The 14,189-nt window shown below is 44.4% G+C and overlaps 1 protein-coding gene across 2 annotated transcripts in view; it reads right to left on the bottom strand.

Annotated features, from left to right (window-relative positions):
• Window positions 1-2,044: 2,044 nt before the first annotated feature.
• gmds (GDP-mannose 4,6-dehydratase) overlaps window positions 2,045-14,189 on the bottom strand; it is a 170,311-nt gene continuing 158,166 nt past the window's right edge. For both annotated transcript variants that reach the window (XM_010897815.3, XM_010897816.2), the window contains 2 exons: window positions 2,850-2,918; window positions 2,045-2,369 (listed from right to left, as the gene is read on the bottom strand). In XM_010897815.3, coding sequence (XP_010896117.1) covers window positions 2,307-2,369; window positions 2,850-2,918 — 132 coding nt within the window. In that variant the 3' untranslated portion in view covers window positions 2,045-2,306. The remainder of the gene's footprint in view (window positions 2,370-2,849; window positions 2,919-14,189) is intronic.

The following is a 14,189-nucleotide window of genomic DNA, read 5'->3' as shown; positions in this document are numbered from 1 at the left end:
GGGACATAAGGGCGGCTGGGAATTTTCCTGTAATTTGAATTCATATAGAACTGCCTACCGTCTTTTTTGTTACATTATGGTGTTGACAGTTTTGATTGAGAAATTTAAGCTATAAGGCATATAATCCATAATTTTTTTACAACTGGAAAACACAGCAAATGTGAATATCCTAATGATAATTAACAGTTCTCGAAAATAACATTGAGGACCATTGAAGAGATTGATAATTGTAGTTTATTTTGCTCTCCTCATTTTGTAAAGTGTAATAAGACATTTTAGTTCTTTATAGCCAAACTCCTAAATATTATGATGGTGGCACAACATTTGTTTTCTGTAACTAGAACCTGGAACAGGGTGCCTGCCCTCAGTTGAGTTCCCATGCGTTCTGGAGGCCGAGTCTTAAGCAGTACAGGGCTGCAGCAGTTTTAGTGGTGCGCGCGGCTGGGCCCCTGCACCTGTGTGCGGCCAGCGGGCCGGCGCTACGAGGAGACCCGGCACAGTGGAAACTGGTGTGTTTTCGCTCGCAGTCGGGTTCCAGGGCCAACCTCAAAGCGCCATCTGTTACCAATTATAGCCTAGGTCCACACAGACGCAGCGCTGTCTCCGACGGTCAAACTGAGAGTTTAAATGTTCTAGGTGTTGTCTTAAAAAAAAGAGAGAGAAGCACGCAGGCAAACCCACCCCCCTTTGGACCCACTTTTCGTAAAACCTTATTTAAAACCTTCCATTTTCTATCTAAGCAAAATGTCAAACGGCTTTTCCGTTTTAGAAAAAATACAAAAAAACCCGACGGTTTACATTAGATTAATAGAGTATACACGCCTAAGACATTTTGGGGTAATTTATGAACTTATTGCATTTCCATTTTAGTAATTTATTCGACGGTCTTATAACATTGACTCCATGACCGTTAATTCGATATTTGTAACACATTACTTCTGTGTAAGCTTTTAGTATTTTACAAACCATTGAATTAAAAGCAATATTAACTAACTGAAATGGAAGAGAAACTATACTATGACAAATATTAATTGAACTTTGTTCTGTAGGCTTTTGGTTTGGCTAGTATTATGGGGTGTCTCTATCTCAGAAACAGAGAGTTTTAATGTTAGGGTTCCTATTCCAGCGGGTCAACGATAAAACGACAAAGGTCATTATACAGAGCAGAGACAGCCTCCTCCTCGCGCTGGGCTTTGCAGTAGGCACATTATATACACATTCTGCAGTAGTGGGATCTAGGGTTAGAGCTCGAGGAAGCGCATTTCCTGAGAAATGAAAAGGGGCAGTGTGCTTGAGGGGGAAACCGAGGAACGCCGAGCGCGAGGAGGGAAGGGAAACGACAGGGGCTGGGGCTCAAGCGACCTATGAGCAACCTGGGCGCGCTGGCTCGAGGCCCCTCTCAGACAACATTACTCCAGTCTTCTGACTCGCCTCAAGCTTGAGGTTTTACCTCTAAAATACCATTTACAAGATTTAACCAAAGACATAACATCTCTCTGCTATTTAAGGCACACATTTGTACACGTGTCCTCGAGTCTAGCCACATCTTTGTGGAATAACGGAGGGGAGATTTTTCACTGCCAATTGGGTGCCATAAAATAGCATTTTTAAAAATAACTATTATATACATGTGAAAAATTGCGTTTATTTTGCGTACATATGTGGCTGTATTTATATGCATTATCGTTCAAATAATAACGTAAAATGCTTCAGTTGTTTTGGGAAAAAGGGCAAAATATATTATGTATCAGTCCAAAAAAGTATCACCTTGTGTAAGGAATAACTAACTGAATGGAAAAGTTTTATTAAACTGCAATGATTACAAAGTAGATTCAATGTCAGATAGAAATAAAAGTAGTTGCACAATAGTTTAATAAAATCTGAAAAAATATTTATTGGTCATCTCACAGTTAAAAATAATTAAAGTTGATCTATTTCTAAAGGACATAATAGGCCAGGCAAATTATCTTAATAATTGCATAAAAACAAAACATAATACCATCCCATAAATTGTATAGCCCAAAGACAGTATTGAATAAAAAAATCAAAAACAAATATCACAATATACTAAAACATGATCAGTGAGGTAAAAAGGAATCACAATTAAAAAGGCATAGAATAGTTTCCATCACCATAGCATAAGGTGAAACAATACAATTACATTTCAAATGTGACACCAAGGTCAGAAAACAATGATGTCCAGGCAAGTTATAGCCACCACAGTATGTGAAGTGTAGTGACAGTGCCTGTTGATCTGGAGTGCTCTGGGAATCCCTCATCTTTGTGTTCATTTAAAGGACGGGGTTTCATGCATTTGGATTATTCTTCATGAGTTGAATGTCAGCATCAACCATCTCTTTCACCAGCTCCTAAAAAGTAGAATATAAAATAGTAGAGAAGTAAAAAACTGATATTTTCTACTCTGAACCCACACAGTAGCTAGCATATTTGATTACAACCACTGATATGCAAACACTTAGTTTAAAGAATCCAGAACAATTGGTTTAATAAATAAAAGGATTGGTTGAACTCCACACGCCCTAAAAGAACATCAGGACTGGGCTGGGTTTACTGTGGTTGGTAAGTGGGAGATTAGTCCAAATTGCTTGGTGAATCCCAGTTCAGCTAGCCTACTTATTGTTGCTCATATAGATGATTATGACATGGTATAAAGTATTACTGTGTACCTACATTAAAAAGCTGCTTAATTTGCACAGTTTTAAGTGTTTCAAACAGCGGACAGACAATATTGGAGAGGCAGACTGTGAAGAATGTCATCAAAGACTACTAACACGATGTGTATCTCCAGTTCCAGACAGACAGACACCACATTAAAATGAAACACCCACCTCAAACGTGATCTTTGCTTTCCAGCCTAAGTGTGTCAAGGCCTTTGTGCTGTCACCTTGCAGGTATTCCTGGGGAAAAGAATGAGAGGGGAAAAAAATGAAAGATGGAAACTTTGTCTTACTTTAATGAGACCTCCTCAATACCCCCCCCCCCCCCCCAAAAAAAAAAACCCCACCAACCAATGTGTAATCCAGCACCACTTCACAAAACGTTACTATCCACCCTCTCCTCTTCCAGTGTTCTGACAGCCCCTCTGAGGCCTCATACCCACTGAAACATTTCCACACTAGTTAATCATTTAAAAAAACACAGCAAACAAGACACTGAGCCAAAAAGAAATTCAATGAAACACATTTGTCCCTTTCCTAGATTACCGATTACAAGAAGAGAGTTAATTTCTCCCCAAATCAAACATATGCAAAATTACACAAGGATGTCTGGGATACCCAGATAGTTACACACACATCAGTATCCTCTCTCTCTCTGGGAAAGGGAGGTCAAAAAGTCTCACTGGCCATCAATCCCAGACCTCCCCCACTCTGCCCCCTCCCTCCGTTTCCAGACGGCCCGTCGGTGCCAGAGCATGATGGATTGTGGGATCCCGGTGGTATACCCTCCCTCCCTCATCCCTCCCTCATCCCTCTTTCCTTTGCTCTGTTTGCCTGTTTTCTGCACTGGGTTCACAATCCACTGAGACCCTGACTAAGACCACCAAAGAAACAGCCTGCAAAAGACACCAAACTCAGTCACACTTTCTTTGTCTCATTCATTTCTCCCTTTTCTCCCTCCCACTCAATGAAAAGTCTAAATAATGAGTTAATTTAACAATATGTCTTACATCATACACACGTTTATTGAGCAGCACTTTAAAGTTGTCATTGTAAAGACTAACACTTAAGTTGACTAAGAGATGACAATTCGGGTCGGCTGGGTCCATCCCGACGTGCTCATATCCATGGCTGAATAAAGAAGTCAACTTAAAGGAGGAGAGTTCTGTTTTTCTACCTGACACTAAAACACTCAAAATTGTCTGCTGTCGGGGGATCTGATTACAGAAGAACAGCAGCCTTTCAGACAGGCTCGTCAGGGACATGTGTGGTTGGGCTGCCAGAGAGGGACCCGCATCTCAGAGCGGCTCCACAGCCCTCAGTCGCTGTGGCTCACACGTGTGCTCATGCACTTTTGCAGTTACCAAGGGATCCTGGGTATTCAGAGAGACTTCGCTGCTCGATGAAATGTACTATAGGTAAAAAAACCCAACAACAAACAAACAGAAAAAAAGTTTTCTGCAGCTCGTTCAGCAGTAAGTTCACACTACATTAATCACATTCAATTAGGTTCTAGGGCATTAAAAGGCCATATTTACACACTTGTTATTTGAGCAATCAACGTCATTTATCTTTTATATAAGTATCATCATTATATAAAGCTAATTATATGAATGATGGGAGTTATTAATGGACTGACTGTATGATTAATAAAACATTTTTTTGAAAGGAGAACTTCTCACACACATTATATTCAGATGTTTTTTCTTTCTCCTGATAAGTGACAGGAGGTGGGGGGGTCCAGGACAGCCTCAGACCAATTCAAACCTTTTTCAAATCTCCTCAAACACGTTATGACCAGCCTGTTATCTTTAACGGCAGACACATAAACATGTATCTGGAAACGAATAAGATGTCATTCCCCACTGCCATTGGCTTTGATCCTGGCTGCTTATACAATACCAGACTCACTGGGACCCTTTTCGGAAAATGCCCCCTCTACCTCAGATCACTCCTTTAAATCTGCCACTCCCAATAGTAACCAGCAGTCCAGCAGATATCACACCCTGGTCACTACTAAAGACCACACGTCTTTGGGTCGTCGTTCATTTCAGTTCCCTGCCAATGACTGGAAAGGATTACAAAATACCCTTCAGCTTGACACTTCCATTAGATCACAATCCTTAAACTAAACAAGCTGGTATCGGATCAAAGTGCAGGTTGAATCTGTCAAACTTGTCTGTGTAGGTTTCTTGCAGTATTTAGTGTAATTTTACTCGTCTAGTCCCTTGTATGCAGCGCTTTTATTTGTACGTTGTCTTGTCATCTTGCAGTTGAATGCATTTGACCCAGGTTGTTTATGAAAAAATGACTCTTGGTTGTCAATCAACTAACCCGGTTAAATAAATAAATGTGGAACCTTCTACAATCAAATGAGTAAGTGTGATTCAACCTCCTCAGAAGAGACATATTGAGGTGAAAACCTTGAGCCATGTTGCGTTCCAAGCTAAATAATTACTAAAGGAAAAACATTGAAGGGCAGAACGATTTGTTGTATTACAATATATTGATGCACTGATGTTGATTTGTTTTCTGTCCAGGGAGTACATATGAAAATTAGCTGTTTAAATTGAATTTTATCATCTGTTTAAAACTGGTTCAATGGGTACCTCCAGTCCCTGGAAATAAAGAGAAGAGAAATGAAGAGGAGAACCTCCTCATATGGAACCCCAGCCTCACCTCACTATATTGTTGTCCACGCAGTGGCATGAGTTGGCCAGAGGTGACACCGCTGAGAGCTAGCATGAGAGCTAGCATTCAGACAGCATCATCAGCTCAATGTTCCCATGTCAAGTCGTCAGGGAGAAGTTCAACAGTCTGTCAGATTTGATACAGCATCTGAAGTCCACTGAGAACACAAACCCTGGAATCAGTGCTCCGACAATGCTCAGCATCTCCAGATGCTTTCTAACTAGTGGGAATCCCAGGGGTGGCACTAAATGTCTTCAGCTCACACCTATACACCTGCCGACGAACTCAACCTGCTGGGAGATTTAAAACCTGCTAACAAGAGCGTTCTGCACGGCCGGGCCAGCTTACCCCTAATATACAGAGCATGTACCGAATAATTCAACAAGAACTGCTAACAGATGGGGAACAATATAATCTTCATATGGATCCGATTTGGAGCAGAACCCAGGTTTGTGGTATATCCTGTTTAAAATAGAACTCTGAACATGTCTGGAAATATGCAACAATGATAACAGAGAAATGGGTTCTAGAAAAGTTAAATGTGGTAGTGGAGCCTTCGATTACAAGTCAACTAAATGTTACATTTGTACTGGGTTTTAAAAGCAGAGTTATAAGATATATCACACACTCATACACATGTGCACGCACACACAAACACACACACACACACACACACACACACAGCTACAAAAACACTGTTCACAGTCCATAAATCCCTCATACCTGATCCCAAGCTATTTACCAACATTATGAATGAGCTGCTACTGATATGTGGCTTTTCCAGTGAACTAGAGGTGAATCTGAAAGAGACTGCAATAATGTTACCTATTCCTGGATCAGGAGCCCAATGGATAAAACAGTGTAACATACAACACTGATATTGCGTCATGTCCCGTCTCCCTTGTCAGATCACCATCGTCATCATCAACACCCTCATCCCCCCCGCTCCTCCGCTAAAGGTGTAGACCATTATGAATGGGATCACGGTCCGTAAAGCCTACAGGTGATTAAAGCACTCTGAGTTGGCATGTAACGCTAAGGAATTCCAGTAGCACTGAAAGCCCTGTCAATAAATCACAGATGAATTCACAGCAGGTTCTGTGGCAAAGCAAACGTTTTCACACTGTAGTAAGAATACAACACACACTACAGTACATCTAAAATATGTTCTCTGAGATTCTCAGACACATTAAACAGGGACGGGCTCTGAGGTAGGACACATTGAACGGGGATAGACTCTGAGGTAGGACAGACTGGGGACGGGCTCTGAGGTAGGACAGACTGGGGAAGGACTCTGAGGTAGGACACATTTAACGGGGACAGATTCTGAGGTAGGACATAAACTGGGGACGGGCTCTGAAGTAGGACAGAATGGGGATGGGCTCTGAGGTAGGACACATTCAACAGGGACGGATTCTAAGGTAGGACAGACTGGGGACGGGCTCTGAGGTAAGACACATTCAACAGGGATGGACTCTGAGGTAGGACATAGACTGGGGACGGGCTCTGAGGTAAGACACATTCAACAGGGATGGACTCTGAGGTAGGACATAGACTGGGGAAGGACTCTGAGGTAGGAAACATTCAACAGGGACGGACTCTGAGGTAGGACATAAACTGGGGATGGGCTCTGAGGTAGGACACATTCAATGGGGATGGGCACTGAGGTAGGACAGACTGGAGATGGGCTCTGAGGTAGGACACATTCTACAGGGACAGACTGAGGTAGGACATAGACTGGGGACGGGCTCTGAGGTAGGACATAGACTGGGGACGGGCTCTGAGGTAGGACATAGACTGGGGACGGGCTCTGAGGTAGGACATAGACTGGGGACGGGCTCTGAGGTAGGACATAGACTGGGGACGGGCTCTGAGGTAGGACAGACTGGGGAAGGACTCTGAGGTAGGACACATTCAATCGGGATGTGTTCTGAGCTAGGACAGATTTTGTAGGGCCAGATAGAGGAAGACTTGAAAGGAAGGTGTGTGTGTGTGTGTTTGTGTTTGAGAATGTATAGTATTTGGCTGTAGTGGTGAGAGAGTTCAGGTGTGATGTAGTTCATTAGTGTTTTGTCCCAGGTGTGAAGTGCCAGGGTTTGATGCTCTGAGAAAGGAAGCCAGTCCAGGTATTCAGGTGTGAAGAAGTGGAAGCTTTTCATTCCTTTCCACTCTACTGAATAGGTACTCATCTTTCACTGGTCACCCCCCTGTATCTTTCTCTCCCTGTAGCTCTGACTCCCCCATTATGTCTCTCTCTCCCCTCATCTCTCTATCTGTATCTCTCTCTCCCCTCATCTCTCTATCTGTATCTCTCTCTCCCCTCATCTTTCTCTCAGCACCCACGTATGTTTCACTGTCTCTCTTATCTGCTCCCTCCAAGCATCTAGACCAGGAAACCCACACTGGGAAGAAGTCAAAAGATGAAGACAAAAGAGAGGGGGTGAAAGAGAACATTTCTCCAGAGGACTCTTGGGTCATTATCAGCCACTCCCGTACAGATGATGAAGAACAACCCTACAGAGATGGAGAGTTCCAGGAGGTGTGTGAGTGTGTCACAAAGAGAGAGGGGAGGCAGCAGGAGGTGTGTGAGTGTGTCACAAAGAGAGAGGGGAGGCAGCAGGAGATGTGTGAGTGTGTCACAAAGAGAGAGGGGAGGCAGCAGGAGGTGTGTGTTTCAGAGAGAGAGAGGAGGCAGCGGGAGGTGTGTGTGTGTGTCAGAGAGAGAGGGGAGGCAGCAGGAGGTGTGTGAATGTGTCAGCGAGAGAGGGGAGGCAGCAGGAGGTGTGTGAGTTATGTCTCACGTTTCCTCCCCCATCTCCCTCTGAGGCTCGGCCGACACACAATGTGCAAGCTGACCTCTTAAGGGTGGCCCTGTCTCTCTCACACACACTCTCTCTCTTTCTCTCTCTCTCTCTCACACACTCTCTCTCTTTCTCTCTCTCTCACACACTCTCTCTCTTTCTCTCTCTCTCACACACTCTCTCTCTTTCTCTCTCTCTCACACACTCTCTCTCTTTCTCTCTCTCTCACACACTCTCTCTCTTTCTCTCACACACACTCTCTCTCTTTCTCTCTCTCTCACACTCTCTCTCTCTCTTTAGGAACCTCTACTGTTGTAGGAACACACACAGTTATTCCCATAAAAAATCCTATATTCTCCTACTTTAACCCAACCACAACCCTAACCTTAACCATTACGCCTAACCCAAATTCTAACCATAACCCTGAATGTCATTTATACACTAAACCTAACCCCTAAGCCAGAAATACCCATGTTCCTCATGGGGATCTGCGACAGCTGGAAGGTCAGCGCATGGTCAAATGCTCCTCGTTTAACTTTCCTCATGGGGATGTTTGGCCCCCTTCGGGTTAGAAAACACGAACAAACACATTTTCTAAGCAGAACACGTCTACGTGAGCGGCAAGAAGGAGGACCGATGCATTAGGTGGACGGAAGGAGAGCCTGCGTTTATCATCTGAACGCGCAGAGAGTAAACCAGAGTACGACATCTTGATTAGTCAAGAAAGAGTCCAGTCTCTCCACTCTCTCCATCAGTGCTCATTGAGATTCCTGGTGGACTGAGTGACAGATATTTACCTGGTTGAGGACACACTCTCCACACACTGTTAACACTCTTGAGAAGCTGTGTGGAGCCGAGCAGCAGATAGCTCTAAGTACCCAATGCACCCATCCTGGCCCTCAACTCCAGACACATTGTGTATATGAAGTACTTACTGTCAAGATAACCAGCACAGGAAAGGAGGGCAAGATTGATAGTGCAACCAGACAACGATCTGCGTGTGTGTGTGTGTGTGTGTGTGTGTGTGTGGCGCATATGAGACTTAAAATGAACACGCAGGCACACGCACACATGCACACGCACAGTCATTAGCTACAACAGAGAGAGGGTCGGACAGGCGAGGTTTCTGAAGTTCTGCGGTGCACATGCTGCAGTTATTTAGGTCAGAAAATCGACTTAACTTGACACCTGAATGAACTAACAGAGAAAGCATGCAGGGCATTTCACTCTAGAAAAATACACTAAAATGGAACTAATTGTGAACCAACTGCACTTTTTGTCAGTGAGGTGTGGGGTCTGTTGGCAAAAAAAAAAAAAAAAAAAAAAAAAAAAGGTTTTACTCAATGGGACTAAAGTCCATTGAAGCCCTGCATGTTCCTGCATGTTTCTGCATGCAGAGTTCTGACTGATCTACATGTCCAGAGGAAAAGTAGAAACAATCAAGGTTTATATAAAGCCATTCAGTTTTGGAGACTGCTATACAGGGGTGTATATCATATAATTATGAAGCATGGATAAGAGATGATTCCACCAACTGGCCCTGGGGTAGAGTTCACAAACCAATTCAACTAACACACGGAGTATCTAACTAATCAGATTCAACCACAACACAGTCAAATGAAAACTACATGACCCACAGGGAACCACAAATACAAAGCTAAATACAGTAAAATGTGGCCGTAAATCGACAGTATGGCAACCTCTTAGACCATGGTTACTATCAAAAACCTTGACCAAGCACAGCGTTGCCATTGAGAAAGGTAGACACAGGAAAACCTGGCTCCCTGTAGAGGAAAGGAGGTGCAATCACTGTGCCACAGCAGAACCTGAGCCCGAGCTGCATTTCCTGACAAAAAAACCACAATGATTACAAAGTGTAATTTCCTGAAATTTGATATCATTATTCAAGATTTTAAAGACAGCCCTGATGAGAATTTGCTGCCAGTTCTTTTGGGGGAGGTTGCAGAAAGCTGTGGATTGATGGAATACCACATTACTGCCTACCAGACCACGAGGGACAATGTATTACAGACCAACAAACATTATTTTAATAGCTCATTGTATGTTTTTGTATTATTTGTTATTGTTTTATTTATCTAGAGTATTACTGTTACTTTAATGTATTATTTGTTATTTTTTTTATTTATCTAGAGTGTTACTGTTACTTTAATGTATTATTTGTTATTGTTTTATTTATCTAGAGTATTACTGTTACTTTAATGTATTATTTGTTATTGTTTTATTTATCTAGAGTATTACTGTTACTTTTATTGATGAAGGATGTTGTACTTCCAAAAGAGAACATTGTCATGTCACGTCAATCAAATAATTCTAGTTGAATTGAAAAACAGTGAGCAGAGTGTAAGATAGAGAGGAAGAAGAAGAGAGGACGTTTCAGGGGACTGCTGGTCAACACCACAGGGTTGTATGCCTGGAAGACCAACCTTGTGTCTCCTTAATGTGTGTAACCATCTTGTCCATGTCCATGTTTGTCTGTTGCTGCGTTAGGAGAATGGGCCTTTTATATTTCTCTCAGTGATATCAAAGCAGACATTTTGCAACAGACTTTTGCAACAGAGCTTTCTCGTTGTGAAAATCAGCCTTCAAGCAGCCTCTCCTTAGTGGCCTAAGTCAATGTTTTGCTGTTACCAGACTGACCCACCCCTGCCGAAGACGCTAAAGAGTGATACGACGGTTAAGGGGTTAGTCAGAGCCTCCCTTCTTCTGGACTTACAGAGGAGAAGGGTCCCACTCCCCGCGGACAGGGAGGACAGCTTCCTCAGCCTTGCTACACTGGATGACCTGGGTGCCCAGACTGGAGCTCAGATGCACATGGACCCACAGGCAGACGGAGCTTCTGAAGTAGCTGTGTGACGGTAGATGTTTCTAACCCACAGACTGAAGATCCACACTGAAGACTGCCTTCCTGGGTTTCAGACAGTTGTAGCTGCGGTAGCCACGCCTCATCAGAATGCCGCTATCCGCGGGAATGCCGCTATCTGCGACTTGCGAAGTGTTAAATGTGCGTTGTGGCGGTCAGGGGTATGAATCCCGGTTTTTCAACGGAATGAAAATGTCCCCGGAGCCTCGCAAGCGGCTGGGGCAATCTGGCTCAGAATTGTCCAGGGTTGGCGGGGTCAGCGTCGGGTAAAGGTCGACTGCCGGCGACGGACGAGAGGCAGTGTCACCATCAACACAGGTCCTTCCACGACGTGTCCTCTGGTTTTCCGAATCCACCCCGTTTTGTGGGTTGTAGGGGAGGCCTGAGAGGGGGGCCCGTTTTGGATGAGGGCGGCTCACTTGACCTCGACATGGAGCAGGCCTTTTGCTGACAAGCATCCATTGTGTTAGACAGGGAAATCTGAGAGGTGCATTTAACGCCGTCCATTCAGGGTCGAAGCCCAGCATTTGGGGATTGTGTCAGTTAACATTTGTCGGCTTGTAATATGTATTATTTTAACTATTAACTGAACTAGCTCGCCAGCTATGCTAGAATGAGGAACACATGAGGAATCAGATTTCAACCGTGAATAAACGCTTAACGTTACTTTTTAACGAGCAGTGTTGCTTTGGTTAACGTATAGTCAAGGGCTAATGAAGAACTGGGTAAATAGCTATTTGGCCTGGACATGATTTGAAATTCATACAGCTACAACACTGGAGTTGATTTTCGAGTTTCCATGTCCAGGAATGTGGCGATAGGTTCACCCCAGAGACCCTCAGAAACCTGAAGACACCTTCACATTCACACTCCACATCCACACCCATTCAGACCGAGCAGGAACGGATGGATTAGAGTAAAAATCACTAGGTGCACAGCCTAAAGGAGATGTATTGGCTTGGTTGCCGTCTCCTCGCGTACCTCTGCTACATAAAAAAAAAAAGACTGTGTATAATTCAAGACATGGTCAGATTGGGGGCGTTTAGGCTGTGTGTGAATGGGGTAAATGTCTTCTGCTTGTCTTCTGATTAACTGCTGCTATTAGTCTCTACCCCTCCTGCAGTGCTCCATTACACACACACACACACACACACAGAGGGAGGAGAGGGGACGAGAGGAGGGGGAGAAACAGGAGGGGAGTGGTAAGGGGGGGCAAGGGGAGGCGCGTTAGGGGGGACGATAGGGTAGCAGGGGGAAAGGGTTTTCCATCAGGTTCCACAGAGCAGATCCTGTCTGTCTGACAGGGCATTCCCTCCTCCTCCTCCCTCAGCAGCATTCCTTATCTTATCAGCCCAACCATCAGCCAGCCTGGCTCATCATGCCCAAACACGGACAGACACAACCAGGGTGGGAGTGTGTGTGTGTGCGCGTGTGTGAGAGAGCAAGAACGAAAGAAATAGACAAGGGCAAAGAGAGCAAGAAAGACTGTGGTAGAGAGATTCTTCTCATTCTGTCCATCTCTCTCTCTGGTGTGTGGTGATACGAAGTGGGGAACAGTGAACTGTCCAATCAAGAGTAGAACCTACTGGGCAAGCCCTGAACAATATCTACGGACAGAAAAAGAAGACTGAGGCAGAGTGGATGAGTAGTGGGAGGAGACTGGGAGCTTAGGCAGAGTGGATGAATAGTGGGAGGAGGCAGGGGGCTGTGGGAGAATGGATGAGTAGTTGGAGGAGACAGAGGGCTGAGGGAGAGTGGATGAGTAGTTGGAGGAGACAGAGGGCTGAGGGAGAGTGGATGAGTAGTTGGAGGAGACAGAGGGGTGAGGGGGAGTGGAGGAGGAGCTAGAACGCAGGAAAATGTTGAGAGGGAGGACAGCACAATGGACAATTTAGAAAGATTAAAAAAAAAAGATTTTGCAAGAGAGCGAAGGAGGGCAGGGAAGAGACAGAGCGGTAAGGGAGAGTGAAGGAGGACAGGGAGGGAGGGAGTAAAGCTGTATGATGAAGCAGTATTAGGGAGGAGGAATGTGGGGGTTTCTAAGTTCACCGGGGTTTGATGGGGTGGGAGAGTGAGATTGTTCAGGAGAGAGGAGAACCACCCCAGAATTAATTACCCAATCAAGATAACGAGCCAAGGAAAGATATTAGCCAGGTCACACCACAATTAACCCCTACACTCTGAACACACACACACACCTATTTCATGTGGGCACTGTGTCTTAAGAGAGACAGAGAAAGAGAAAGGCACAGAAAATGAGAGAAAAACTGAAAACATAAGTAAGAGAAAGAAAGAAAAAAAAGGCCATTTATGACTCCTTAGAGGAAATAGAAGATGAGTGACCAAAACCCAGGCATAACGAACCCCCTCCCGAAGTGCTGGAGAGGGACAGATCTGATTGTCGTCAGTACAGCAGCTCAGATCTGTTTACACTGTAATACTGGGGCATGCTCTGTGAAGTGGAGTCGGATGTGGTTCAACACATTCCTACAGACACTCAGATTACACCGCGGGAAACCTGAGCCTTGTCAACACACTCTGCTATACTGTATATACACACTCACACAAACACACGTACGGACATAACCGCACACCCTCTCGCACGCGTGCGTTTGTGTCAGGATGAGATGTACACCACAATGCCGTTCAGCATAGCATGGGGTACTTTCTAGTGACTTATTAAACACCTAAAACAGCAAAGCATTATCCACTAATGGTACCATACGTCTGACTCAGTGTCACTGCAACACCTTCTCTTTGTCTCTCCCTCTTTATCCCTCAATCTTTTTCTTCCTTCCTCCCTCAGAGTCAGACTCTCACTCTTTTTCCATTCCATTACCATCTCTGGTAAAACGAACAAGGACAAAGAGGAGGAGGGGTATTTCATGCCACAGCAGAAAGGGGACTCCGTTTATCAGTGAATCCTGAGGAAGACCGCAGCATCCTGAAACGGTCTGGTCAGGATGTCAGGACTGAATATTCCCTGACAGGGAGACATATGTGGGTGGGAGAGAGATACAGATAGAGATGAGGGGAGAGAGAGAGATACAGATAGAGAGAGATGAGAGAGATACAGATAGAGAGAGATGAGAGAGAGATACAGATAGAGAGAGATGAGGGGAGAGAGATACAGATAGA

Source organism: Esox lucius, chromosome 8 (genome assembly GCF_011004845.1).
Source record: "Esox lucius isolate fEsoLuc1 chromosome 8, fEsoLuc1.pri, whole genome shotgun sequence".
Classification (NCBI taxonomy): Eukaryota; Metazoa; Chordata; class Actinopteri; order Esociformes; family Esocidae; genus Esox; species Esox lucius.
Note: the sequence above shows the minus strand (reverse complement) of the source record. Positions and strands in the feature narration are given on the sequence as shown.